The sequence below is a fragment of the Sylvia atricapilla genome, chromosome 3, assembly GCF_009819655.1.
Source record: "Sylvia atricapilla isolate bSylAtr1 chromosome 3, bSylAtr1.pri, whole genome shotgun sequence".
Classification (NCBI taxonomy): Eukaryota; Metazoa; Chordata; class Aves; order Passeriformes; family Sylviidae; genus Sylvia; species Sylvia atricapilla.
Genome location: NC_089142.1, coordinates 111,628,111 through 111,655,632, shown reverse-complemented (window position 1 = coordinate 111,655,632; position 27,522 = coordinate 111,628,111). Strand labels below are relative to the sequence as shown.

The following is a 27,522-nucleotide window of genomic DNA, read 5'->3' as shown; positions in this document are numbered from 1 at the left end:
GCACAGGTTGTCCAGAGAATCTGTGGCTGTCTTATCCCTGGAAGTGTCCAAGGCCAGGTTGGATGGGGCACAAATCCTATGAGAACAGAAAGGGTTGTAATGCACTGCAAGAGGCTGCCCCAAGAAGTGGTGAAGGCATCATCCCTGGAATTGTTAAAAAAAAACATGTGGATGCGGCACTTGAGGATGTGGTTTAGTGGTGAACAAGGTGGTGGTGATGGCTGATGGTTGGACTTTTGATGACCTGAAAAGCCTTTCCTAAACTTAACTCCCATCCAGGAGGGAGAGGGGATGACAAAATCTCCCTCCACTCCCAACAGAACAGAACCCCTGTGTGCCAGGAGCCGGGATTTTAGCTGGGATAAGTCAGCAGAGCCCAGACTTACACAGATTTATGCTAATCCATGTCACGAGCATGTGGAATGTTTGGAAGAGGGTTGTACACATGTCCAGGGGTGGCTGCAGAAGCCCCATCAGTCCCACAAAGTAGTTTTTTAAGCACCATATCAGAGAATTCCAGGATCCCGGAATGTTTTGGGTTGTAAGGGACCTTGGAGATGATCCAGTCTCACCCCCTGCCATGAGCAGGGACACCTTGCACTATCCCAAGGTGCTCCAAGCCCTGTTCAACTTGGCCTGGAACACTCCCAGGTATGGGGCAGCCACAGCTTCTCTGGGCTGATGTCCATGTCTCAAACACAAATAGCCATGGAGCCAACCAAGGATTGTTGGGAATAACAGACATGGATTGTTGATACTAACGGACAAGGATTGTTGGTGCTAAATGCCAGGGAAATCAGTAAGATGTGACTGGAGAAGGGGCCATGCAGAAGTAGGGCAGGGCTTTTCTGGGACAAACATCCTTGTTCCAGTTCACAGAGACACAACAACAACAACAAAAAGTGTCAGTACAGAATTCTTTCTTCCTTTATTTCGGAACCCCTTCAAGCACTAGAAGGGGCTCTAAGATCTCCCTGGAGGCTTCTCTTTCCCAGGGGTACACTCTCAATTCTGACGGAGATTGAGTCTAAGACTGGATCCATCTACATCCTACCTACTCTCTGAAAAGGAGTTTAGGAAACAAGAGGAGTCATTCTCAATCTCCCTTACCTTTTACATCCCTGGCTTCCATAAAAATCACTCCACGTGGATTCTGATTGTTCTTTATCACGGAATCCCGGAATGATATGGGTGGGAAAGAACCTTAAACACGATCCAGTTCCTTGCCATCGGTTCGGATACCTTCCACTATATCCCAGGTTGCTCCAACCTGGCCTGGAACACTTCCAGGGATGGGGCAGCCCTGGGCAACTCTTCCCCCACCCTCGTAAGGAAGAATTTCTTTCCAATATCCCAACTAAACGTATTCCCCGTCAGTTTAAAGACAGTCTAGCACGACACCGGGCTGCGTGCTGGGCGATCCATGATGGAAGCCGCCACGGGAGCACACCAGTTAACAATCACCGCCGTGCCAGCGCTCGGCGGGACTGTGGCCCTGAAAGGGCACTTTGGGACAAGTCTCCCCTCAGGATACGCCGGGAGGCGCTGGATTCCCCCCACGGACACGCCGGGAACGAGAGGGTTCCGCCGGGAGCGGCGGGACTGCCCCGTGAGGCGCGGCCATGGCGGAGGCGGCGCGCGCGGGGCAGGCCGGGAGCGCCAAGATGGCCGCGCCCGCCTGAGGGGCCGCTGGCGCCGCTCCCCGCGCGTCCCGGTGCCCGCGGGAGCCGCCGGAGCGTCCCGGAAATAATGTGGATATCGGGGCCCCATGTCGGACCACTGTGACGAGAGGGCGACGATGATTGCGGCCGGCGACCTGCAGGAGTTCGCGCCGCGGGGCCGCGAGCAGAGCCGGCGGCACCCGAGCGCCCTGAGCCTGCAGCTGCGGCGGCTCCAGCCCGCGCCGGAGCTCTGCTCCTCCGACGGCGCCGCAGGGCTCGTGGGCTCCCTCCGAAAGGTCACGATCCACGACCGGCACCGGGTACGAGCCTTCCTGAGCTGGGGGCTCCAGGGGGGTCGGGAGGGAAGGGAACTTAAATCCGGTTCCCGCGCGCCGCCGCGGGCTGGGACGCCTTTCCCTGGACCGGGTTGCTCCAAGCCTCCTCCAGCCGGGCCTTGGCATCCAGGGATGGGGCAGCCTGTGCCAGGGCCTCGCCACCCTCCCGGGGAAGAATTCCTTCCCAGTGTCCCATCTAACTCTGCCCTTTGGCAATGGGGAGCCATTCGTGTCGCTCCAGACTCGTGTCCAAGTCCCGCTCCAGCTCTCTTGGAGCCCCTTTAGGCACTGGAGCGGGTTTAAGGGCTCCTTAGAGGCTTCTGTTTTCCAGGTGAGCACCCCTAGCTCTGATGGAGACCAGGCCTAAGACGAGATCCATCCACATCCCACCTCCTCTCTGAGAAGCAGTTTAGGGAGCAAGGGGGTTCACTCTAAATCTCAGAACTCCATAAAGGGTCTCCCATACCCATTGCTCTGTGGCCTCTATCAAAATAAATCTAAATGGATCTTGATTGTCCTTTACCGTGGAATGCCAGGGGCTTTTGCACTGGAAGAGATCTTACAGATCGTCTCATTCCACCCCCTTCCACTATCCCAGGTTGCTCCAAGCCCTGTCCAACGTTGCGTGGGACACTTCCAAGGATTGGGCAGCCACAGCTTCTCTGTGCCAGCACCTTGTAACTGGCAAAGCTCTTCACACCCGTGGGTCTTTTGGCTTTTCCTTGACAAACCCCTGTTTTCCAGGAAAGCTGGCAGCTGAGGAAAGGCATCAGTGATGTTGGGGAGGAGGTGGACTACGACGAGGAGCTGTACGTGGCCAGCAACGTGGTCATCTGGAGCAAGGGCAGCAGAAGCCAAGCGTCCGCTGTGTACAAGGCATTCACTGTCGACAGCCCCGTCCTGCAGGTACAGAAATGTAGGAAAGGGGCACTGAATCTGCAGACCCTCTCCAGGCAGTGTTTTGGGGTAGGGTTAGTTGAGGGAACATGAGAAGGTGATGCTGTGTAGGAGGAGGTCGTTCTGGAGAATTAATGATGCTGTGTTGGGTTTCAGGCCTTGTGGTGTGACTTCACTATCCCCCAGGAGAAATCAGAAAAAGCTGATGGTGAGTGTCCTGCTTCTTGTGCTGCTGGGCAAATAGTCAGAGCTCAGCTCCCTTGGCTCAGAATCATGGAACTGTTTAGGTTGGGAAAACCCTCAGAGACCATGAAGTCCAGCTGTTGCCAAAGCCACCACAAAACCACGTCCCCAAGCGCCGCATCCACGTGATTTTTATAGCCCTGTGCCTGTGTCAGGGCTGGATACCCTTTTGGGAAAGAAATTTTCCCAATAGCCAGCCTGAATCTCCCTGGTGCAACTTGAGGCTTTTTCCTCTCATCCTGTCCCTTATTCCCTGGAAGCAGAGCCTGACCCCGACCTGGCAGCACCCTCCTGTCAGGGAGTTGTGCAGAGCCAGAAAGTCCCCTCTGAGTCTCCTTTTCTCCAGGCTGACCTTTCTCAGCCATTCCTTGTTTCCAGTCTCTTCCCAGCCCCATTCGCTTCTGTGGACACACTCCAAGAGGTCATTCACAACTTGAAATGTCAGAATTTACTTTTTGTGTGTAAGAGATGTCTGAAACAGAGCGAAATTTCCCTGTGTAATTGGTTTTTTTTCCTTTCCAGTTTCAGGCAGTGAGGAAATAGTGGAGAAATGTATCTGCATTTTGCAGAATTCCTGCATAAACGTGCACAGCATGGAGGGGAAGGATTACATTGCTGCTCTGCCTTTCCAGGTAACTTCTGCCTTACTTTTCAAAAAGTGAAATATCTTTCTCCACGTTTACATTCCTCAGCTCTCCATAAAAAAGCCTGAATGTCTTATTTTCCTGTAAAACCCTCAAACATAATCAATACAGGAGATGGTTCATTTTTTTCCCCCTATAAATCCGTAATTTTTTTATAGGTTGCAAATGTCTGGCCAACCAAATATGGGTTATTATTTGAGCGCAGCAGTTCTTCCCATGAGGTTCCTCCAAGTCCACCCAGGTACGGGATGAGGAATTTGGGTGGTTTGCTGTTGGATAATCTAATAAAAAATTAGGATAATCTAATAAGGAGGAGTTGGGGGGCAGTGGTGAAAGATCCATGTGTTTCTGATAGAAAAAAGTAAAATCGTGTGGGAAAGGAGGAAGTTGTGGTTGGCCCATCCCTAGAAGTGTTCAAGGACAGCTTGGATGGGGCTTGGAGCAACCTGGGATAGTGGAAATGTCCCTGCCTGTGGCAGGGAGTGGAATGAGATCATTTTAAGGTCCCTTCCAACCCAGACCAGTCTGGGATTGTATTGATGTGATTCTTCCAGTTTTTTTATCCCATCCTAGTGACTCTGAGTGAGCACACTCAAAGCTGAGTGTTAAAAACTATTTGGGAGTACGGGTCCTGGGAGTAGGATCTGGGAACCAACAGCCTGATTCCATTAAGGTTTGTCCTGGGAATTGATTCCAGGCTGTCATGAGCAACTGTGGCTTGTCATTGAGACAGTTTCTCTCAGTTGCAGGATCCCATTCCGTGTTGGGTTAGGATCCCACTCTGCTGGGTGGGGATCCCATTCCCTTTTGTTAGGATCTCACTCCTTGTTGGCTGAGGCTCCCAGCCCCTGTGGAAGCCTTCTGTGGATCTCTAAGGAAGCAGCTGGACAATGCACTGATGAGCAGCTTTAATCAACTCTTTTGGGTTTTCCTCTGGGATTCTCTAGTCCTTGGAAAAAGCTGGGATTAGGAATACAGGTCCTGAAAAGTTGAGTCTACTCGGTCAGTCCACCAAGCTTTTGGAGATGGAATCTTTGTTCCTGCTGTCACATTCCAGACTCTAATTTGTCTGGCTTTTCTCTAGGGAGCCTTTGCCAACAATGTTCAGCATGCTGCACCCTTTGGATGAGATCAGCCCTCTGGTCTGGAAATCTGGAGGTACGTTGGATATCACTGGGATCCCTCAAGCTGGCAGCAAATCCCAGTGTGTCCCTGGAGCATTCCCTGTATCAAGAAATTCAGGAAGAGTCATTTCCAAGGATGCAATTAGAGAGGCTGCATGAACAGGGAAGCTGCTGAGGGAAGAAACCCAGTTTGTGGAAGGAAGAGAGTGTGAGAAATGCTCATAGCAGTGTTGTGGAGCTGATCCTTTGGAATGCATCCCTGTTTTTCAGGAGTGTTTGGATCATCCCGGGTGCAGTATGTTGCTGACCACACGCTGAGGATCGTGTTCCTCAGCACTGACCCTTCCATAGTGATGACCTACGACACTGTGCAGAGCTTACACATGGTCTGGGCCCTCAGGAGAGTCAAGCCAGAGGTACACTTTATTCCCTGGGGAATAAAAATCCCTGGAAAACAGCTGTGTACATTTCTGTGCCCTTATGTGTGTTAGGAATGCCTGGGATTTGGGATTTTTTTTTTTCATTTATAAGAGTAAGATGTTGAGTGGGGCAGCTTCTTTTGATTTTTACGAAGTTTTTTCCATGGATTTGCCTGGAGCAGGGAGATGATGTGGTGGTGATGGTCATGGATTATGTTATTAGCCTGTTGTTCCATATGTTGGACCAGAAGGTTAAGAAAAGTGGAAAGTAACTTAGTGCCATGAAAACTTTGACAGTGAGGGTTTTGAGGCCCTGGCAGAGTTTCCCAGAGAATCTGTGGCTGCTCCATCCCTGGAAATGTTCCAGGTTGAACAGTGCTTGGAGCAACCTGGTATAGGGGAAGGTGTTTCCCATGGCAGGGGGTGGAACTGGCTGGGCATTAAGGTCTTTTCCAACCAAATCCTGGGATTTTGTGAAAACCATTGGAGCGGTTTCTGTGGGAGTGGAAGAGCAGTTGATGGGATTAACTCTGTAGGCTGAGCATGAATTTATAACACATAACTGACAGGAAAAGCTGTTGGAAGAACCTCTCCCTGGCTGTCCTTGCCCACATGCCATTGGTTTTCCTCCCAGGAGCAGAGCCTGGTGCTGAAATTCCCAGAGCAGGGGGGCACCCCCCAGCACATGGCCACCAGCAGCTCCCTGACCACTCATCTCCGGAGCCTCTCCAAAGGAGACTCCCCTGGGGGCTCCCCTTTCCAGAACTACTCGTCCATCCACAGCCAGAGCAGATCCGGCTCCTCTCCCAACCTGCAATCCCGCTCTCCCACCATCTCCAACATGGCTGCTTTGAGGTGGGCACCCACAGCAAATCAAAGGATGGGAGCTATGGAATACTGTGGACACGTTTTGCTCTCTTGTCTTTCCATCCAAGGCTCAGGTGCTTCTTGTGTTGCAGCACCTGAAATTTCCTTGAAATGCCCTTCCTGTGCCGTTACCCTGGTAGCACAGGAGGATAATGCCTGTGCCAGAGCCAAGGAGACTGCTCTGTCATGGATTAAAGAATGTCTGCAGGGTGTTTGAGTCGCAGGAGTGTTTTGGGCTGGATTCCCTAAAGAACTTAGAGGGAAGAGATTAGGAGGGATTTTTTATGGAATGGACCATCTGAAATTCTTTTGAGATCTCTTCTATTGGATTTGGACAAAGATGCCTAGAAAATTAATTAGAGAATTGTTTTTCTATGCTAGAAAACTAAAAGAAATCAACAGTGAGCTAGTTCCTGGTTTAGCGTTTGGTAGGGTTTTAAAGTCAGTGGATGAGCTCCCTGGGATTTTCCCTGATTTTGAAGATCCACTTCTCAGCCATATCCAATGTCTGATTCTATGTCAGTTTTGAAGATCCATTTATTTGCCACATCAATGTCTGATTTTTCCATGATTTTGAAGATCTCCTTCTCATCCGTATCCTGTCTCTGCCTGCAGCCGCTCCCATTCCCCAGCCCTGGGAGTCCATTCCTTCTCTGGAGTGCAGAGGTTCAACTTTTCCAGCAGTGCCCAGTCCCCGAGGAGACCCAACATTACCCATTCCCCGAATTCCATTTCCAATGACTCCTTCCTTGTGCCGGAGACCGAGCCAATCGTTCCTGAGCTCTGCATCGATCACCTGTGGACAGAAACGGTCCCAAACATGAGGTCAGGTGATTTTCTTGGGATGAGAGTTGGGAAGCAGGAATTAAAAGTGAAAACCCAGCTTATTTCAGTGTTTTTTCTGCAATTGGAACCATCTTGGAGTCAGTTCATGGACTTGCACTCCCTGATTTCTTTGGGAAATTATGCTTCATAAGTGCCTGGCTCCCTTGCAGAGAACTGAGCACTTGCAGCAGTTTTCCCTGCTCTGCTATCCCAGGCATTCTGAATGGTTTCATGAAGTCTCCAAAGCAGGTCCTTGTGTCTCTTTTCCAGGGAGAAGAATTCCCAGGCATCCAAAGTGTTCATTTCTACTGACCTTTGTGGGCAGAAATTCCTGTGCTTTTTAGTGGAATCTCAGCTCCAGCTGAGGTGAGCATTCCTTGGGGACAGGTGAACCAGGAGAAGCACTCCAGAAATTCCCAGCTTGAAGTACATCAGGGGGTTTAATTAACTAGAAAATTAAAAATAAGTGGATTTATTTTGGGCAAATCAGGAAAAAGGAGGAAGGAAACATGAAACCCACAAAAAAATTCACTGCACTGTTGGAAGTCTGTTTTCTTTCTTTAACAACACCCAGGACAAACCTTTTGTTTCCTGTTCTCCCTAATCCCTAGGTGTGTAAAATTCCAAGAGAGCAACGATAAATCACAGCTGATCTTTGGATCGATCACCAATATTCCAGCAAAGGATGCAGCTCCGGTGGAGGTATTGTTAGCTATGGAATGTCCTTATCATCCAGCTGGTGCCTCCTTAATTAAACACAAGGACCTGAATGTGCTGCTTGATTATTCCAGGGAATTGACACTCTGCTGGTTCTGGAAGGCAGTGGGAATCTGGTACTTTATTCCGGAGTGGTTCGGGTAAGCATCACCTTTTCCCTCCCTAATTTATGTGCAGTGCTGGAAAGGGAGTTCTGAAGCATCCATGCCATTAATGGGACAATTAAATAATTTTTGTGGGGGTTATTTTCAGAGAAAAACCTCAACTGTTTTGTTTCCTTTTTCCACCAAAAAGGTGGGAAAGGTTTTTATTCCTGGGCTTCCTGCTCCATCCCTGACAATGTCCAACCCAATGCCTCGGCCAAGCACTCCCTTGGACAGTGTCAGTACTCCATCCAAGCCTCTGAACAAGCACCTGGGGCCCCTGGAAGAGGTAAGAAATAAGGAAGTAATCCTTTTGTTGTAATGATTTGTGGTTGTTTATCTTCTGAGGTGTCTTTTGGAATTGAATCTTTCCTTCTTGTTCTGTAAATCCTCTGAATAAACTGTGTTGAAAGAAGATTTTTGTGGTGCTGCCCTGTTTATTTCTGTTTGCCATAAAACTTCCAAGGCAGGGATTGGAAAGATTTGTAGATGTTTCCAAGATTCTTGCTAGTACTTTAAACCAAATAAATTTAGCTGTTCTTTACTCAGATTCACTTTCATTCTGAATTCCAATTAAATTTGAACTCTAAAAGGGGCTCATTTTTCCCATTTTCCAGAGTGTGCTTTTGTCACCAGTTCCGGAATTAAGGGATTCTTCTAAGCTCCACGACTCCCCCTATGTTGAGGACTGCACTTTCCAGCAGCTTGGGACTTTCATCCAAGCTCTGAGGGATCCTGTCCACAACAGAGTGACTTTAGTAGGTATTTCCCTGTCATTTAGGGCAACACTTCTGGTAACAAAAATTATTTTAAGATAATTCCAAGGTTTCCAGTGTTTCACAGAGCTGGTGCCTGAATTCTGCATCTTAACGTAGCAAAAGCCAGGATTTGGAAATACCTTCACCCACTAATGAGTTCTGAGTTGATAGAAAAGGACTCTGCCTGCACTTGATGCATTTCCTGATTTATCTCCACTTTTGTTGGATTTTTCAGGAGCTCAGCAATAACACCATGGTTCGGATCAGTATTCCTGAAATTGCCACCTCGGAATTAGGTAGGTTTCCAAAGCTTTAGATGGCTTTTGGTTTGCTTGAGGAAGGGCTGAGATGCCAGTTCAGACATGACTGAACTTTCAGTAATGAGCAAAAAAAGGAGTGGTTTTCCTTATTTTTGTTCCAAATCGGAGGATTTGTGCTCAACTCAGGGAAGAGTTGTTAGAGTTTTGTGGCTTTATTTAGAGTTAAAAGCAGGTCCAACAAGAGGAACCTCTGGAGATTTCCACCACTGAGGAAGCAAATCCTAGGAAACCAGAGCTGATGGATGATTTCCTTCTTCTCCAACAGTGAAAAAATGCCTGCAGGGAGTGAAAGCCATCCTGCCCAAGGAAACAGCTGTGCAGATGTTGGTGAAGTGGTACAATGCCTACAATGCCCCGGGAGGGCCCAGCTACCACTCAGAGTGGAATTTATTTGTCACCTGTCTCATGAACATGATGGGTTACAACACTGAGAGGCTCTGCTGGACACGGAATGTGAGCAAATTCATTCTTCTCATTTTCAGGCCTGTTTTACTCTGTGTTTATCATGAGATGCATTTACAAGGTGCTTATTATTAAAAATAAACAATGGAGGTTTGACTCCAGTTCACACCCAGCACTGCTGCATTAAACTTGGTTCACCTCGTCCATATTAAATTGATTCTGAGTTTAAACACAGGTCACAACTCAGATTGTTGTTCCTTAGAGAGGATTTTAGATTTCTGGGGTTTGTTCAGCAAATCCAGAAGTACCTTAAACCACATCATGTCTTACTTGGTTTGAGTTCGGATGTTGTGATTCACCTGGAAAACCTTGGGAATTTCACTCTGAGCTGCTTTTATTTAATTTTCTTTTTCTATTGATTTCTTTTCTGTTTATTTCTTTTATTTGTTGTAGCTTGATTTTGAAGGATCACTCTCTCCAGTAATTGCTCCAAAGAAGGCAAGGCCATCAGAAACTGGGTCAGATGAGGTAAGAAATAGTTCCCTCAGTTATATTTGGCTTGGTTTTTAGGGAAAAAATTCCTCTGTAACAGTGCTTTGGAATTACCTTTCTGGAAATTATGTTCACTGTGGCTTCTCTCTCTTTCTTCTCTGTTTCCTTGCTCTAGGACTGGGAATATCTCCTGAGCTCTGACTATCACAAGAATTTCGAGTCTCATCCCATTGCCAAAGCTCTGCGCCTGGACCCTCTGGAAGTTTCGGCTTCCAAGGATGACTTTTCCCAGAGCCTTAGTTTGGATTCCTCCACCCTCCTTTTCTCCCACATTCCTGCCATTTTCTTTGTTCTCCACCTCATCTACGAGGAACTCAAACTGAACAGTCTGATGGGAGAAGGACTCCGTTCCCTCGTGGTTCTCCTGGTTCAGCTGGCCAGGTATTCCCACTGGAAAATCATTTATTTTGATGGGATTGCCCAAACTGGAGCAAACTTGCCCTGTATTTGAAGGAAAGGAATATTAAAAACCTTTCCTATTTGTTCCATGCTCCAGATTCTTCCTCAGTAGTGCAGCTGCCCAAAGGTGGCATCCAGAAGGTTGGAATGTTTTTTTCCCAGTCTGTGATTTCCCTCTCTCTCATTCCAGGGATTTAAAACTGGAAGCTTACATGGATTATTACTACAGGGACTACCCAGCCCTTGTCAAAACCTCGAGACAGACCTGCATAATTGACCAGGGTGAGTTTAAGCCTTTGGCTATTCCATGACATTTGGATATTCCTTTTGTTTTTAACATTCCCCTCATTCTGGAGGATTATCCCCTGCTTATTCCTTTGAGATGAAGGGATAAGCATTCCGTTTAGATATTTCCTAAATAGATACCTTGAGTTTTCATTCCTGTCAAAAAATCCCATCTGACAGGAGGGATCTGTAAAATTTTGGGGGGAAATGCTGAATTTTTGTTGTTGAAGGAAATATTGGAGGAAATAGGAACGGTGAGGAATTCTTGTGCCTTTTCCCTGGAGCTCATTGTCTTTGTTGTTCATCCTAAGTCCAAACAGGTTTCATGCTCCATCCCTCCTTTTTTTCTGCTGAGCCTCCGAGTATCTTCCAGTGGCTGAGTTCCTGCCTGAAGGGAGAGGGAGTGCAGCCTTATCCCTACTTACCAGGGATCTGTGAAAGGAGCAAACTGGTGGTACTGGTGAGTACTGGGGGGCAGGGAATACAGGGAATGTGCCTTGTTTTGTCAGCACTGCCCTGTGGGCAGGGTTTGCTCCAGCTGCAGAATATCCTGGGATTGAAACATCCCTAGAGGAAGGTGAGATAACAGAGGGATTAATTTACTGCATGGATTTTCCAGGTGGGAAGGATGTGTTGGAGCTGAGCAGCTTCATTGCTTCTGTATTTTTCTGTGGTTTGTGCAAAGTCATGATGGAATCTGGAATTATCTGTATTTTGGGAACGAGAATTCCCCGGTTTTCTCTTTGGGTATGCCCCAACATCAGTATTTAGTCCTGTGAGTGCTGATGGTATCTCCTGGTCAGCATCACTTCCTTACTCATTGATGGGAAAACCCTTCCAACTAGGAGGAGAGGTGTTGGGCCTGAGGTGCCTAAAGAGAAAAACAGGTAGAAAAAGCCAGGATCTATTTCCCTTTTCTGTCTGCCTGATCTGCCCTAGCAGCGCTCAGAGTTGAAGGATCTTCATAAAGCCCACAAAATCATTTTACGCAGATGTGGTTTTTCCCAGAATTGTCCAAATAGAGTGACTGATCCCTTGGATTTTGCTGGCTGGACCAAACAGCCTTTCACTTGGAACCTTTACAAAATACCCAAGATGTGGAGGAAACCAAGTGGAAAAGGGTGTCTACAAACAATGTGTGTCTCCTGCGGGAGCAATGGAATATGAGAAACACAAGAGAGATAACTGGGAACCTGTTTTTGCATTGGCAAGATATTTATCTTTTATCTCTGGAGCAAGGTGGGAAAATTCAGTGCATTGTTTCAGGATTTTTTCCCAAAAATTTAAAGCTTTAAAGTTTGTTGTTGTTCAGTTGTTTCAGTGTCCTTTTCCTCACAATACACTTGCCCCACTTCTGAGGTTGTATTCCAGTTATTTCCTGCCTGGTTTTCCAGGAAGCAAAGGACTTTCAGCCCCAAAATTACTTTTTTTGGTGTCTCTCCTCCCCAGAGTGTGGCTCTGTATATCCTTGGGGACGAGACTGCTGTGCTGAATGAAGCCTCCCATTATTTGTACAAGATCACATCAGGTAAGAATGCTCCTAGGAGTGCCTCAAGCTTGGAAAACATGGGATTAACACAGCCTTGTCTTTCCTAGGCCAGCGGAAACAGCAGATGGAGCAGGATGACAATCGGTATGGAGGCTTTTGGTGTTGTTTTATTGAGTTTGTTACTTCCTGCTGACTTCTGGATGAGCTTTTATTGGCTTCTTCTTAATTTTCCAGGTGCAGTTTCAAAACCAGCACTTCTGTTTCCAGCCTGGCTGAAAAATTGGTCCTATGGATGACCAGTGTTGGTAAGAGCAGAGCAACAACATTCCCAGATGTGCAACAACATTCCAACCATGTGCTTGGATAGCAAGAGACACTCTTTGTCTGGGATTGGTAACACTTATTTGGGATTTTTTCCCTCCTTAATTTTAAGGTTTCACCTTGAGGGATCTGGAATCTCTTCCCTTTGGCGTGGCCCTTCCCATCCGAGATGCCATCTACCAGTGCCGGGAGCAGCCTGCCTCGGACTGGCCAGAAGCTGTTTGTCTCCTCATTGGCCGCCAGGATTTGTCTAAACAGGCCTGGGAAGAGAGCCTGCACAAGGGAAAATCTGTGAGTATGGCCACAAACGGGTTTTCCAATCCCAGGGTTTGGGCAGAGCACCCAGCTCAGGAATTTCCAGCTTAATTCCCACATTGAGGGTGACGAAATGGAGGCTTTACATGTACAAGGATTTTGGTGTGAAAACAAATATCCAGCAGGGATGGATAATCATGGATAGCTGGGAAGACTCAAGATAAATCACATTTTCAAATCTAGACAAAAGTTTTGCCTCCAGAGCTGTTGGATTCCTCCTCCTGTTCTTTGGTGCTTTCTCCAGAGTCTGCCATCAGACCATGGCAGAAGGAAGTGGGTATTTGCCAGTGGCTTCTTGTGTTGGCATGGCCAGCATACTTCTTTCCGCTAGAAGAGCTGGATTTGGAAATATGCTTGCCATATTTCTCTTTTTTTCCCCAAAAAAAGGTTTTAGGTATTTGTATCCTGAGGTAAAATGATTAAAAAAACAGCGTGGTGTTTTCTCTTCAACATTTTCTTCTGATGGTGGCGATCACCAGCATCCCAAGGAATTGCATCTCACTGAAATGTCCTTTTTTGGAAGCCAAAAATCTTCTTAAGGCTGACATAAAACCCCTTCATGGCAGAAGATGGGACCCTTTTCCAAAGTCAGGACCTGGGATTTGGAATCTCAAGTCCATCTTGGTCAAGATCCCTTTTTGCTGTGTCAGCTTGGAAAGGGATATTAAAGTTATTCCAGTTTTCTACAACAAAGGCTTTATGACTAATTGCATATCAAAACTGTAATTAATTTGGCAGAAAGGTCAACTAACTCCAGGTCAAACTCCCCTGCCACCACACGAAAAATCCTTTTTGTTTGCTGCTAGTAAAAGCTGTACCAACCGAAACCCTCACGAATCATCAAAAATTATGATAGATTTGATTTTATCAGTGACTTTATAACAATGCCTCTAATTGATGTGACCTTAAAAGGCCAAAGTGAGCTTCAAACCCCAAATTGTTTGTCATTTCTCAGGAGGGCAGGGTGGAGTTTCCTGTTTCAGAACGGACCCTGCTGCTCTGGGTGGTGCAGTTGCATGTTGAGATTGAGCGTGGATTTACCAGAAAAATTTGGTTTCATTGATCAGCTCTTCATTTACTGCCATGTATGTGTTCCTGGAGAACCACAGGAAGATCTGTTCCCTTTAGGTCTCATGACTTGTGTGATGTGAACAAACAGGAGAGCAGAGTTTTAGAAAGGCATTTCTTTAATCTTGCATGGAAAAAGGGTTTTCCAAGAGTGCTCCTAAACTTTGGTGCTTTTCTAGTTATGTGTGGAAGTTCTAAAACCATTCTGGTGCTGTGGTGAATCGCAAGTTAGTGAGGAATTTTGGGATTTTCTGCTGTGCAGGCTGTTTGTTTTAAGGGGTAATTTGCTTTTCCAAGGTGGTTGTGGTGCGAATCCAAATCGTTGTGTGAAAACTTCAACACTTTGAAAAATAATGCAGGGTTTGGAGCAGAATCTGAAGAACAGCAGCTCTGGTTGGGCTGATCACAAACTGGGATAATCACAAACCTGGCAGTGTAGGGAGGGAAAGGAAACCCCTTTCCTATGACTGCTCCAAAACAAGGAAGGGTTTTGAAAGGACAAGAACTCTGTCACATGTCACCTCAATGTATTTGAGGTGTCATCTCTAGTCTTCACTTATTTATCCCATTTTGTTGTACAAAAGTACTCGATTTCCATGTTTGGAAATCCTTCAGGCCTTTAAATTCCTGTAAGGAGCATTGGAATGCTGTTACCCTCCATCTGTGTGTCCATCCCTCCTATGCACAGACCCATCATTGTTCTGGGTGAGTTCAGGGTGTGGTGCCCTCCTGGCAGTTTTCTCCTCTGGAATTGTCTTTTCCTTTCCCCTTTCAGTCCGTGGGCACGGTGCTGTCCTCGGATATTCCGTCAGCAGCTGAGTCAGAGGAGGATGAGGATGGCATGAACGACATGAACGAGGAGGTGATGTCCCTGATCTGGAGCGAGGACCTGAGGGTGCAGGAGGTGCGGAGGCTGCTCCAGAGCGCCCGGCCCGTCCGGGTCAATGTGGTGCAGATGCCAGAAGCCAGTGACCATGAGTACATTGAGGAGAAGGAAAACAGGTAAGGAATCCTGGAAGCACGGAATGCGTTGGGTTGGGTTGGGTTGAGTTGGGAAGCGCCTTAAAGCTCATCTGATTCCTACCTCTGCCATGGCCATTGGACACCTTCCACTATCCCAGGTTGCTCCAAACCCCATCCAATGTGGCCTTGGAACTTTCTCCATTTCCAGCTGTTTCTATTTCCCAGTATTTCAGTCAGCTGAAAGGTTGTGGGGATATTTTTGGAGGCTCAGAATCTGTTTTTAAAAAAAGTCATAATCCAAGTCTTTGGAGTTCCGTGGATATCAAAGTTCTGCTGTGTTGGAGTTGGGGACTCTTGGGAAGGACACTCCAAACAGCACATTGAGGTCAGATGGGGTTGAAAAGATTTCACATTACTTTCTTCTGCCCAAAAAAAGTGAAATATAAGCAGGACCTCCTCTGTAGAGACCAAACCATCCATACCCTGCCTAAAGCTGGAGAATCCTTTGTGATAGGCTGGGCGTGAGTCAGGGGGCCTTGGACTTCCACAGAAATCACATTCATTGTCCCATTCCATTCCTTTGAAAACTGTGCCCAGTGCCCTTGATTATCCCTGTCCTGCTTCTTTATTCACTTTTCGAGGGGGTTAAAAACCTCTCCCTTAAAAACCAAATTAAAAAGCAAACCTGAGAACACCATTATCATGCAGCATGCTCTGAGTCTGACCTAGGGAGCTGAGTAATCTAATGAGTCTAGAAAGTGTGTCCAGACTAAATCATAGAGAATTGTGGTTGGCATTCTTGGGAGCACCTTATTACCACTGTACGTGGGTTATTACTCGGTATTATCACCACTCATAGCAGGATCTCACAGGGCAACCACCTTGGCTTGGCTTTCTCCACTCACCTCACTTCTGACATGGCTGGGAAGTGTCTGTGGAATGGATTTATTACACAGCTTTAAGGAAAAAGTAGTGCCAGGTTCCAATAGCTAAAAGGCATCTTGGAGATGAACCTTGTAAGGACCACAGATTTGGTTCAAAAGGAGAGGGAAGAAGTCACAATGAGGGAAAAATGGTTCTGTCCAGTGCCTGTTGTTTGTAGGTTGTTTATATTTGGGAAAATTTTCGATATGGTTTTGAATTCGCCTCCCCACCAGGTTGCTGCAGTTGTGCCAGCGAACCATGGCACTCCCAGTTGGACGAGGAATGTTCACCCTGTTCTCCTACCATCCTGTGCCAACGGAGCAGCTGCCCATCCCTAAGCTGAACCTCACCGGTATGTTGGTCAGGGCTTTCTTCCCAGTCCATCCCAGAGCCAGGATGGGCTTTCTTCCAGCTGCTATCTCATTACCCATTTTTTTTTTGGCATCTTCTCCACCAAGAACTTCATGGCTCAAGTGTGGGTTTTGTGAAAAGCAGCTCCTTTGGGCTTTGAATCTGCCGCCTGGAATGGTGGAAGATCCTTCTGGAATGGTCAGGGCCAGTGTTATCAAACACTGAGACCTTTTATCAGGTGCAGAAGGAGAGAGAAGTGGAAAAATGGCCTAAACTGATCAGTGCTGGGGTCATACAGGATGGAGATCCTGCAAAGGGCCATCCTGACATTCCTGAACGTTCTTGGATCGGAGCCGTTCCCTCACTTGGTACTGGATGAAGAGCTTGGCTTTTTCTGACTGCTGTTATCCCCTCTCCCGTGGTAGGCCGTGCTCCTCCGAGGAACACCACTGTGGACCTGAACAGCGGGAACATTGATGTCCCCCCCAACATGGCCTGCTGGGCCAGCTTCCACAACGGGGTGGCTGCCGGCCTGAAGATCGCTCCCGCTTCCCAGATCGACTCTGCCTGGATCGTCTACAACAAGCCCAAAATCGCTGAGCTGGCCAATGAGTACGCAGGGTTCCTCATGGCCCTGGGCCTCAATGGGCACCTCACCAAGCTGGCCACCCTCAACATCCATGACTACCTAACAAAGGTGAGACCTTCTGGCACATCCAAGAGCCAGGTCCCGCTGGGATTGGATTCTTTAGGCAAAACAAGGAAGGAAAAATCAACAGGTTTCTTTGAACTGTTGGATTGGAAGTTAACTGGTGTGGGAGAATGTCTGAGTTGCTTCATTATGGTCATGGTGCATGGTTTGGGTTCGAAGGAATCTTTCTCAGTTTGAGGAAGGACTTCTTTCCATGAAAGTGGTGGAGAACTGGCTGTCCAGGATGGGCATGGAGCCTCTGAAGCAATTCCATTCCAAACCCACTTGAATGCATTCCTGTGTCACCTGCTCTGAGTTAGCAGGAGAGATGGAGTGGATGATCTCCAGAGGTCCCTTTCATTTATAAACATTCTGAGATTCCGCAGAATGAGGAAACTTCATTTCTGTTTAAAGATTTCAAGCAGTTTTACCACCAGATCTTTCCAGCCTGCACATGGCTCACTGGGATAGGCCACTGGAACACTGGGACGGGGGTTTTCCCATTCCTGGATGTGCCTCACTGCTCCTTGTACCCTTGCCCAGGGCCACGAGATGACAAGTATCGGGCTTCTGCTCGGCGTCTCCGCTGCCAAGCTGGGCACCATGGACATGGCCATCACCCGCCTGCTGAGCATCCATATCCCCGCCCTGTTGCCACCCACCTCCACGGAGCTGGATGTCCCCCACAACGTCCAGGTGGCTGCCGTGGTCGGGATAGGCCTGGTCTACCAGGGCACTGCCCACAGGCACACTGCCGAGGTGCTGCTGGCTGAGATAGGTGGGTGCCAGCGCTGGAAAAACAGGATGAGGGCTGGGATAGTCACCATGTGCACCGGGGAGTTGGGAGTTGTAACACTGGCACCTTCCCACCACAACATTCTCCTGCCATTTTCCTAACCTCACAGTCCCTCCTGGGAGCTTGTGCAGCGTAAAAAGGAAAATGACTGGGTTTAGGAAAAGAAATGTGGCAGCATCGTTACTGTTCCTACTTCTTCCACCTGGAAATTTGGCATCCTAAATTCTCCTGTTTGGAACGTTAAGTGTTTTTAACCCCTAGGCCTTAAGAGCTGATGTGAATGGCAGATTTATGATCTCACTTGCACTCTCATTCTGAATTCATTTGTAATAGCTTTTCTCCATCTTTACATGGGGCTATACTTGGAGACTGTGTGGTTAATTAAACAGGAAACAGGATTAATTTTAAGGGTGAAATTGTGGCATTTCTGGAAATTGGATATGTGCAATCCTTTTTTTAGCAACAGCATTTGGATTGGTTCGGGATCTTAAAGTATCTTCAGTTACACTTAGCATCTTCACCATGGCTCTAAACTCCAACCATAGCATTTAGGAGGGAGTTGCTATTTGGGAATGGATGGATGAACTGCCAGTTCTCTGTCATTCCACTGAGGACTTCCCCAGGGAGGGGAAGGGAGGGACAGATTTTTTTTTTTCCTCCTTTCAGTGGGAATTAAGCAATAAGCTGGAATTTTCGAAGGTGAATTTTGCTGGTTTGGTTTCCCCAGGGCGTCCTCCTGGCCCAGAAATGGAATATTGCACGGACAGAGAGTCTTATTCCCTGGCATCAGGGCTGGCCTTGGGAATGGTGTGCCTTGGGGTAAGTCAGCTGCAGTTAGGAGACTGGTTATCCATTGGGATGGCATTCCAAGAGCTGTTCCATCCTTGGCTCCCAGCTGCCTGTGGGTTTTTTCTCCTAGAGGAAGTCACTTCCATGGTTTTCCTTCCTTCCATTCCTTAGCATGGCAGTAACCTGATTGGGATGTCAGACCTCAACGTTCCTGAGCAGCTCTACCAGTACATGGTGGGGGGACACAGGAGATTCCAGGCAGGAATGCACAGGGAGAAGCACAAATCTCCCAGTTACCAAATCAAGGTACGTGGTGCCAGTGCTAGCTAGCTCATTTAGGTTGCTAGTCTGGGAGGTGTCTCTGTGACTTTGAGAGCCTTATTCCCTTCCAAGTGAACCTGTGGGAAGTGTTCCCTGTGTTTTTCCAGGAAGGAGACACCATCAATGTGGATGTGACATGTCCAGGTGCCACCCTTGCACTTGCCATGATCTACCTGAAGACCAACAACAGGTATTGACCCAAGAATTCCTGCAGGGTTAAACTGCCCTCGTGTTGGCTCTGCTGAGTCTTGGAATTGATGGAATGTGACCTGGAAACCCTTTTCCTTTGCCATGCCCTGCAGATCCATTGCTGACTGGCTCAAAGCACCAGACACCATGTATCTGCTAGACTTTGTCAAACCAGAATTCCTTTTGTTGAGGGTAAGATTTTTCTTGAGTTCATTCCTCAGTCTATTTAAATGATGGAATTTAAGAATTCCAGCCCAACATGCCCGTCATCCAGAATCCTTTGCTTCCCAGCCAAACTCACCCCTTCCAACAATTCCTCCTTGTAGTGTGGCAGCTTCCTTGTCATGGAGACGGAATTTAGGGAGAAATAGATGAAAGACAATTTATGAGGAAAGTTACATTAAATTTTTAGCTGTATTTTTATAGCTTTTCTCAATTCCATAGATAAATTTTCTCCCCCACAATTTGGTTTTCTCCCTTTTTCCAGACCCTGGCTCGATGTCTGATTTTGTGGGATGACATCCTGCCCAATTCCAAGTGGGTCAACAGCAATGTGCCTCAGGTAGGTGTTTGTTTATGTGTGGTGTGTTTGCTTCCCAGTTTTACACCTCCCTGGAATGCTTTCCATGTGGATATTTCCATAGTCATAGCAGGAACACAGGGAAATGAGCATTAACATGACAGAGATTACTGTTTCATGGGATTCCTGGATTTTAGGAGCACCAGGCACTGGAAAGGAGATGGTTGAGGAGGGATGGGATTGTTCCAGACACAAAAGGATGTCAGGGGAAAGGAAGGGAGTTAAATTTTTCACTGTATTGCCAGATCCAAAACGGCTGCATGGAGTTGACCATTAGGAATAACTTCCCAACAGTGGAATCAGTGATATTCCAAGATACTGTATGGAATTTTTAAGGCCAAATGAGCTCAATACGTACAAGAACTACATTATGCTGATGGTCTCTGTTGGGGAAAAAACACCTTTTCCTTCCCTTAGACCTGTTTGGAGTAACTTACGAACTCTTAATGGCCAGAGTTTCATTTAGTCGTCAGTTTTCCCTTGGATTTATTTTCCTTTCCTGCTTTTTACAGATCATAAGAGAGAACATTATCTCTCTTCATGCAACAGAGCTGCCTTCCTCTGAAGACCTGAGCTTGGAAACGCTGGCGTGAGTAACCTCCCAAAAATCTCCTCCTAGGGAATTTTACTGTCCTGTAAAGGAGAGTTTTGTCACATGAGATATCCTATAAAGGATGAGTGCTCCCCTTTATTTTTAAGGGATGGAGGAGTTTGTGCTGTGTATTCAGATGAGGAGAAGAGGAACATTTAGTCATTTCCTGTTTATGTTGTTCCTTAGGCAAGCTCACGTTTACATCATTGCTGGAGCGTGTTTATCCCTGGGATTTCGCTTTGCCGGGTCAGAAAACCTGGCAGCATTTCAGTGCCTGGTAAGAGGAGGGTTATTTTATTCCATTCACTTCCCAGGGAGCTGTCACTCACCTTTTGGATCCATATTCATTGGGCATTTCTTTTCTTTCTAGTACAAATACGCCACAGATTTCCTGAAGTGTTTGTCAGCTCCAACAGCATCCATAGTAAGTTTTTCCAAGTTTTCTTCCAGCAAAAAGATGGCTTTGTGTGACCCTCACAAAACCGCAATGGGAACAAACCCAGCACTTTTAATTTCTTGAATTACACATGTTATATAGGGTGTGGCAGGGTGTGAATCACTGAAGGACTTTGCTGGCTCTCCCTCTTTCTGGGGAATGTGGTTTCCAAGCTCCAGGGTAGAAAGTGGTGGATCATCCCGCCTGGAATGTGCTGTTGGCTATGGAATTGGGATGAAACCTCTCTGTTGTGCTTGAAGACAGGTCACTACAACCTGGAAACATGCCTGAGTGTCCTGCTCCTGGCCTTGGCCATGGTCATGGCTGGCTCTGGGGACCTCAAAGTGCTCCAGCTTTGCCGCTTCATGCACAAGAAGACAGGCGGAGAGATGAACTACGGCTTCCATCTGGCTCACCACATGGCTTTGGGGCTCCTCTTCCTGGGAGGAGGAAGGTAATGGGCCTTTTCCAAAGGCAGATCTCAGTCCTTATTTCCATTTCCTTCATTTCCCTGTTTTTTTAGTATTACATGGATGCATAAGGGCGTCCTCTGCAGGAAGAGAAAGTCTTGTTGTCTTCATGCACTTTTGAAAGTTCCTTTCCTCATCCCACGAAAATATTTTGGCCTCCTGTGTTTTTTAGAAGGAAAACTAACTTATAATGATTTTTTTTCCTATAGATATTCCCTGAGCACTTCCAACTCCTCCATTGCTGCTCTTCTCTGTGCTCTGTACCCTCACTTCCCTGTTCACAGCACGGACAATCGGTAAGGCTTTCATGGGGATCCCATTTCCTTCAGCTGAACCATCTTCTTACAGAAGACAAATGATGGATTTTTACAAAGAATCAATTTTTGGAGGTTCTCCATTAAAAAAAAAAAAAAAAAAAGTGGGAAATGGAAGAAATGCAGTGGTAGGGATCTTTGGTCAGTGAGGAAACACCAGCTCTGCTGTGCTCCTGTGATGTGGCTGCTCCAGTTTGGTCAGCTGGAAAATCTGACCCTTAATCACTTTTGGTTCTGCTCCATTAAGCCCTGTTTTGCTAATTAACCAATACCACGGCTACACGAGCTGTATTTGGGTGTGGAGCTGGAATTGGGTGCCTGGGATCATTCCCAGCCCGTGCTGAGCTCCTGGTTCCCACCCCAGGTACCACCTGCAGGCACTGCGACACCTGTACGTGCTGGCGGCTGAGCCCAGGCTCCTCACTCCCGTGGATGTGGATTCCAACACCCCCTGCTACGCCCTCATCGAGGTCACCTACAAGGTAATGTGTCTGGGAGGCCTTGAGGAGCTGTGGGATGACCAAACACTCAGATTTATCTTAGTTTTCATTGGAGTGGCCTCCAGTCTTGGGTTTGGTTTCAAGCTGTGGTGGAGACGAGGTGAATTCTGCACGAGTAAGTGAAGAGTTGGGCTCAACCCATTCACACTCCAGGTGTGCTTTGCTGGCACCTGGAGAGCAGAAGGGAGGACAGGGAGAGTCACCACAGTCTTCAAACAGGCAAGGAAGGGTGTCCTGATTGACCCAGGCTCTTCTCCCTCTTCCAGAAGGATTTCCAAAGGCACAGAGATGGCTGGAAGCATTTGTGGTTTTCCAAGCCTCCTAATTCTGAGATGAGCAACTTGGTGTTTCTCCTTGGTGCTTCCATCAGGTGTCCTTCAGGAAAGAGTCCTTTCTGTGGGATTTATTTTATATGGGAGAAGGGAGATGCTCAGGATGGAGTTCTTGGAATTTTTTGGGGGAAGAGTTGCAGCTCTATGGTTCTGGCAAAGACTTCTCCATGTTCCCATTAGAGTTTGCTTCCCAAACCCTCACGTTTCAGCCTTGCCCAGCATTAGGTGTTGATCCATACATCCATGGAAAAAACAGCTTGGGAAGTCTGTGGTTCCTGACATGAGTCCTCTGTTTACGTAGGAACAGAGCCCCCTGCCTGCTGCCAGGGCAGTTATTCCCCACGCTCCCTGTGCCCTTTTCCTTCCTTTTCCCGTTGAAATGAGCTTTTCTAACCTGACTCCCGTGATGTTTCGCAGGGCACACAGTGGTATGGAGAGGCCACCGAGGAGCTGATGGCACCCACGCTTCTCCCAGAGCTCCACTTACTGAAGCAGGTAGAGGAAATCTGCTTTAATGGAAAATCACCTGGATTTTGTGTCACAGATCTCAAGAGCTGAGATCTGATGGTTTTTGATTCCTTAGCCTGACTCAGGATGACATTGTCCCATTATGATTCCAAAGACAATTCTCTGTCTTCTGTCTTGATCAAGATCTTCCAAGATCTGATGCGGCAGGGAATTCCCTGTAGGAGACACAAACCTCCTGCTGAATTTTCTGTGTGGGCAAGACTATAAAACAGCCCAGAAAAAAAACAGTAGAAACCTCTTAATTCAATGATTCTGGTTATATTTAGTAATAAAATGTTTCTATTGACAGATCAGAGTGAAGGGTCCTCGGTACTGGGAATTATTAATAGATTTAAGCAAGGGAACGACTCATCTCCAGTAAGTGTTTTTTTAATGCTCAACTGAATTGTGACCTCGTAGTAATCGTATTTCATGTTTTTTTTAAACCCTCCCACAGCTCAGAAAGAAACCTGAGTTTCATCAAGTCACTGTTGTGCATCTGACAGCACTTTAGGGGGGAAGAAAGAAACTGCAGAGTTGGGTTTCACCCATTGAGGTGAATAATTCATGCAAAAAAACAGGGTCGGGGAAAACCTGATAGTAAAACCCACAGAGGCTGGCAGTGGGATGGAGGCACCAGAGAGCAGCTACAGCTCATGGTTTTAGTTTGGTTTTGAGTGGTGGTGATGTCACGTTTCCCAGACTGTTGGGGACTGTTACTGCCCTGTGAAATGCTTTTTCTCCTGTCACTCCATGTCACAAAGTGCCACCCGCCCTCATGACACACTCGAAACATGGGGGGCAGCTGTGGGAACCAGAGATTTTACCGGAACACAGGATCTGGAGGGGGCGGGGGGGACACAGACGGAAATCATTCTCATCTTTGCACGCCCCAGTGAGGGGTGGGAGAAACCAACTGCATCGTTGCTCAGTAATGCGGTGCTTTAAGGTAATTTACTTCCCATTAATCAATTCCAGAATCATTTAGGTTGGAAAAGACCTCTCCAAGATAATGAGTCCAATCATTGATTGCCCTCTTGTCAACTGGAAGGATTAAATTAAGCAGAGTCCACTAGCACAGCATGCTTTGGGTTGGAAGGGATTTAAGGATCACCCATTTCCACCTCCTACCTGCAGTGGGCAGGGACACCTTCCGCTACCCCAGGTTGCTTCAAGCCCCATCCAGCCTGGCCTTAGACACTTCCAGGGATCCAGGGGCAGCCACAGCTTCTGTGGGCAACCTGTGCCAGGGCCTCCCGGCCCTCACTCGGAAGAATTCTTTCCCAATATCCAGCCTGAATTTCCTCTCTTTTATCAATTCTGTAAATTGGCCTCGTTTTGCGATTCCAGGTCGATCCTTTCCAAGGGTGGCATCCTGTACGTGAAGCTCCGAGCTGGGCAGCTCTCCTACAAAGAGGATCCCATGGGCTGGCGCAGCCTCCTGGCAGAGACTGTCACCCATCACAACTTGGAAATGCGGGCGTTCAAGGTACCACTCCCCAGATGGTTCCTGCCAGGAATGCTGCTGAGGGAGGGAATTCTGATGGCCTTGACAGGACAGCCATGTGTAGCTGCATATGCTGTGGGCAGACACAGGTGTTGGACACGTCCAGCCCATGAAGTGTTTGGTCATGGAATCATTTAGGGTGGAAAAGCCCTCCAGAGTCATGGAGTCCAACCTTTAGGTCATTGAATCTAAATTTTAAATTACTGAGTCCAGCCTTTAGATTATGGAGTGCAACCTTCAAATCATTGAATCCAACTTTTAGATTGAGTCCAGCCTTAAGATCATGGAGTCCAACCTTTAGATCATTGAATCCAAATTTTAGATCACTGAGTCCAACCCTTAGATCACCTAGTCTAGCTTTTAAATTGAGTCCAACTTTTAGATCATTGAGTTCAACCTTTAGACATGGATTCCAACCTTTGGTGTGGGCTCCGGTTTTCTCCCTTGTGTTCTGGACACTTTGGAAATCAGTTGTTGTTATCTTTGTGCACAAATCCAAAAGGTTCATTTTAGGAATGTGTTTTAATCCCTTTTTTTCCCCAGCCAGAAGCAATTTCCGCTTTCACTTCCGATCCCGCTCTCTTCTCCTTCGCTGATTATTTTTGCAAACCAACTGTGAACATGGGCCAGGTAGGAAGTGTTGGTGTGGACCTTATTCCATGGATGCAAAGTAGGGAAAACTTGCCTTAAACTCTAGAGCAGAATTTAGCCCTGCAATCTGCAGGAACAGGGAATATCCTGAAGGATGTTATGTAATACAAGGGAGATCCTCTGATTTCTGTTGATTTGATATTGGGATTTTTTGTCAGATTCCTTGAGGAATGTGTTCAACATTCGAGAGAGTCTGAAACATTATGGGGAAGTCACAGAAGGTGTTTTATATGGAATTTCTTTTAAAATTATTTAAGGGAGGGCATAAAACTCTGTTCATTTATCCCAAGGAAGAAGCCAAGTGGTATCGTTAGTTATCCCAAATTCCTGTGATGCCACTGTGTGGATTAACTTCAATGGAGTCAGTAACCTGGAATAAATTGTGCCTGACACCTGTCTTTCCTCAGAAACAAGAAATCCTGGATCTTTTCTCCTCCATTCTTTACGAGTGCGTGACCCAGGAGAATCCAGAGATGCTGCCCACGTACATTGCCATTGACCAGGTAGGAAACTCCTGTTGCTGTTGGAAACAACACTTTTTCCCACCTTTTGGGGGACAAAGAGCAGCCATTTGATGTGCTTTTCCAGAGGAGGGAGGGCAGGGGTTGAGGAGTTGCTTCATTCCTGCTCCAATTCCTGCTCTCCCCACTGCCAGGCCGTGAGGAGGCTGGAAAGGCGGGAAATGTCCGAGACCTTTGAGCTGTGGCAGATGAAGCTGGTGCTGGAATTCTTCAGCTCCCAAAGCCACCAGGAGAGGATGAGCAGAAATCTAACCCGAGGGCTCTTCATGAACTCGGAATTCCTGCCGGTGATGAAGTGCACCATAGATAAAACTTTGGATCAGTGGCTTCAAGGTAAGGAGGAATGTCAGTCCAACCGGTGTTGGAATCCTGAAATGGTTTGGGTTGGAAGGGACCTTAAAGCCTATCTCATTCCATCCCCTGTTGCTTACCTGGTTCGTGTCTTGCTGATCCAGGTTGATTCTTGCCTCAAAAGTACAGAAAACTGATAAGGGAAGGAAGAGCATTTTCAGTTTGGTGTGGAACATTCCCTGGAGAATTGTGTTTGCCTGGAGTGGTGGGGCGGTTTTTAGTGGAGAAGGTGATGTTTCCCAGAGAAAATTCCTTCTTCATCTTGCACAGAGAAAACTTTCCCAGAGCAAAAGCAAGCTGTGACCACAGCAGGGTGGCCATGGCAGAAGGAAGAAGGTCAAAAAACAACCTTTCAGCTCACCTTCTGTGGGGAATGGAGACTTCAGTGCGATTTATCCGTGGACATCCTGCTTCCCAAATGTCACCATTGTGCTTTGCAGCTGGAGGAGATGTGTCCCTGCATTCCTACCTGAGTGGACAAGCTCCAGAGGAATCCCAGCTGAGCATGCTGGCGTGCTTCCTGATTTACCACTCTGTGCCCACACCAGGGCAGCTGGCAGCTGGAGGCTTGGAAGGTGAGTCTGGAACAGGGATTCAGGGAAATCCTGGATCCTTCCACTGGGCAGCTTTTCCTTGCTCTCCAGCAGCCGAGGAATACAAAAGTCCTGAGGTTACTCAGGGAAAAGAAAGGCAGCTGTACCTTTATTTTGGGAGCTCTCTTCCTTCCTTAGGGCTGGGGCAGGAATGTCACCACATCCATGAGGGATCTGGATCCTATCCCAGGAATCCTGTGCTAGCCACAAATTCCTGTGTTTGGGCATCCAGCTGCCTGTTACACACATCTCTTCTGGGTGTTCTTCTCTGTGTTGTCCTTCTTCCTGGATTTGGGATCTCTTTTAAAAGAGATTTGAGATTGTTTATAGAACTTCACTTTCCGACCGGCACACAACAAACGGATCCATGGGATGACACCTCCAGAGCTCCCTGGAGCTTCTCCCTCCGGTTTTAGGCAAACCTTTGCTCATTTTTACACCCTTTTCCTTTGATTTGGATGTTTTTTAGGGAGCAGAAACTTCTCAGAGCTGCTGCTGAAGCTGCGGAGGCTGCATGTGCCTGTGCGGGCACTCCTGCGCCTGGCTCCGCTGCTCCTCGGGAATCCCCAGGCCATGGTGCTGTAGTCCCACCAAACTTCCCAGAATCTCCTTCTTTTTGTACCTTCCCAAACACCAGACTCACCCCCAGCTGTGGTAACCACGACCAGGAGTTATTTATAAATTGTTATGAGGAATTTAAAAAAAAAAAAAGAGCTATAAAAGTGAGGTCATAATAAATTTACTTTTGTAACGAAGACTTGTTTGCAAATGTGTGGTTTTTTGTGGGGAATTCAGGAAAGACTTTGGTTGGGAATGGTGCTTTTTCTTGCTTTTAGAACTCCTTTGCTTGTGGTGGATCTTATTTTCAAACAATGGAGATAATTCCTGATTTTAACACTTTGTGTTCCCTTCCTCCTTGTGTATCCTCCTGGATGAACTTGGAGCAGGGCTCATTCCTTGTTGTTTCTGTGCAGAGCAATCCTTAATTTGTCACCAAACACATGGAATTTCTTCATAAAAAGCAGCCAGAGGTTAAGGGATAACTCAGCCAGAGCCAAAGGCTTGGGTTCTGCTTATTCTGGTTCCAAATTTAACAGTTTTCTGTGGTGATTTATCCCAGTTTTTTTCCCAAGGAGGGGAATCCTCAAGGAAGGGAGCCAAAGGATTCTGCAAAGGGACAAGTGGGTGGAGGAAGACAACCAGGAGTGATTAAAAAGAGAGCAAAAGTAGAAAAATTATACAAGCCTAATTGTTATTAAAAAAAAAAAAAACAAACAACTTCATTGTGTATTCATTGAGGTTTTCCAATTGCTTGAGGTGTCCTGAAGGAGGCAGAGCCTGTGACAAATTCCAACCTTCA

The 27,522-nt window shown here is 47.1% G+C and overlaps 1 protein-coding gene across 1 annotated transcript; it reads left to right on the top strand.

The window, feature by feature from the left end:
* Positions 1-1,670: 1,670 nt before the first annotated feature.
* ANAPC1 (anaphase promoting complex subunit 1) lies at positions 1,671-26,917 on the top strand. The gene is made up of 47 exons (XM_066316638.1): positions 1,671-1,981; positions 2,741-2,902; positions 3,050-3,101; positions 3,659-3,768; positions 3,939-4,021; positions 4,865-4,938; positions 5,175-5,320; positions 5,958-6,178; positions 6,806-7,015; positions 7,286-7,381; positions 7,627-7,717; positions 7,807-7,872; positions 8,027-8,164; positions 8,493-8,633; positions 8,869-8,929; positions 9,219-9,406; positions 9,809-9,883; positions 10,023-10,288; positions 10,497-10,588; positions 10,903-11,051; positions 12,041-12,119; positions 12,188-12,224; positions 12,315-12,385; positions 12,514-12,692; positions 14,560-14,786; positions 15,905-16,023; positions 16,448-16,719; positions 17,257-17,491; positions 18,237-18,328; positions 18,470-18,604; positions 18,727-18,809; positions 18,922-19,000; positions 19,296-19,370; positions 19,901-19,977; positions 20,167-20,257; positions 20,351-20,404; positions 20,677-20,870; positions 21,096-21,182; positions 21,565-21,682; positions 22,450-22,527; positions 22,850-22,917; positions 23,890-24,028; positions 24,590-24,676; positions 25,105-25,200; positions 25,353-25,551; positions 26,010-26,144; positions 26,632-26,917. Exons 1-47 carry the CDS (start codon positions 1,769-1,771, stop codon positions 26,745-26,747), a joined length of 5,856 nt encoding a protein of 1,951 aa, XP_066172735.1. The 5' UTR covers positions 1,671-1,768; the 3' UTR covers positions 26,748-26,917.
* Positions 26,918-27,522: the final 605 nt, after the last annotated feature.

Bases quoted from the DNA above. Each gene is read 5' to 3' on its own strand.
- ANAPC1 (XM_066316638.1), top strand. From the start codon at position 1,769: ATGTCGGACCACTGTGACGAGAGGGCGACGATGATTGCGGCCGGCGAC. The intron at 18,810-18,921 runs GTATTGACCCAA...CATGCCCTGCAG, and splicing joins TACCTGAAGACCAACAACAG to ATCCATTGCTGACTGGCTCA. The intron at 20,871-21,095 runs GTAATGGGCCTT...TTTTTCCTATAG, and splicing joins CTCTTCCTGGGAGGAGGAAG to ATATTCCCTGAGCACTTCCA.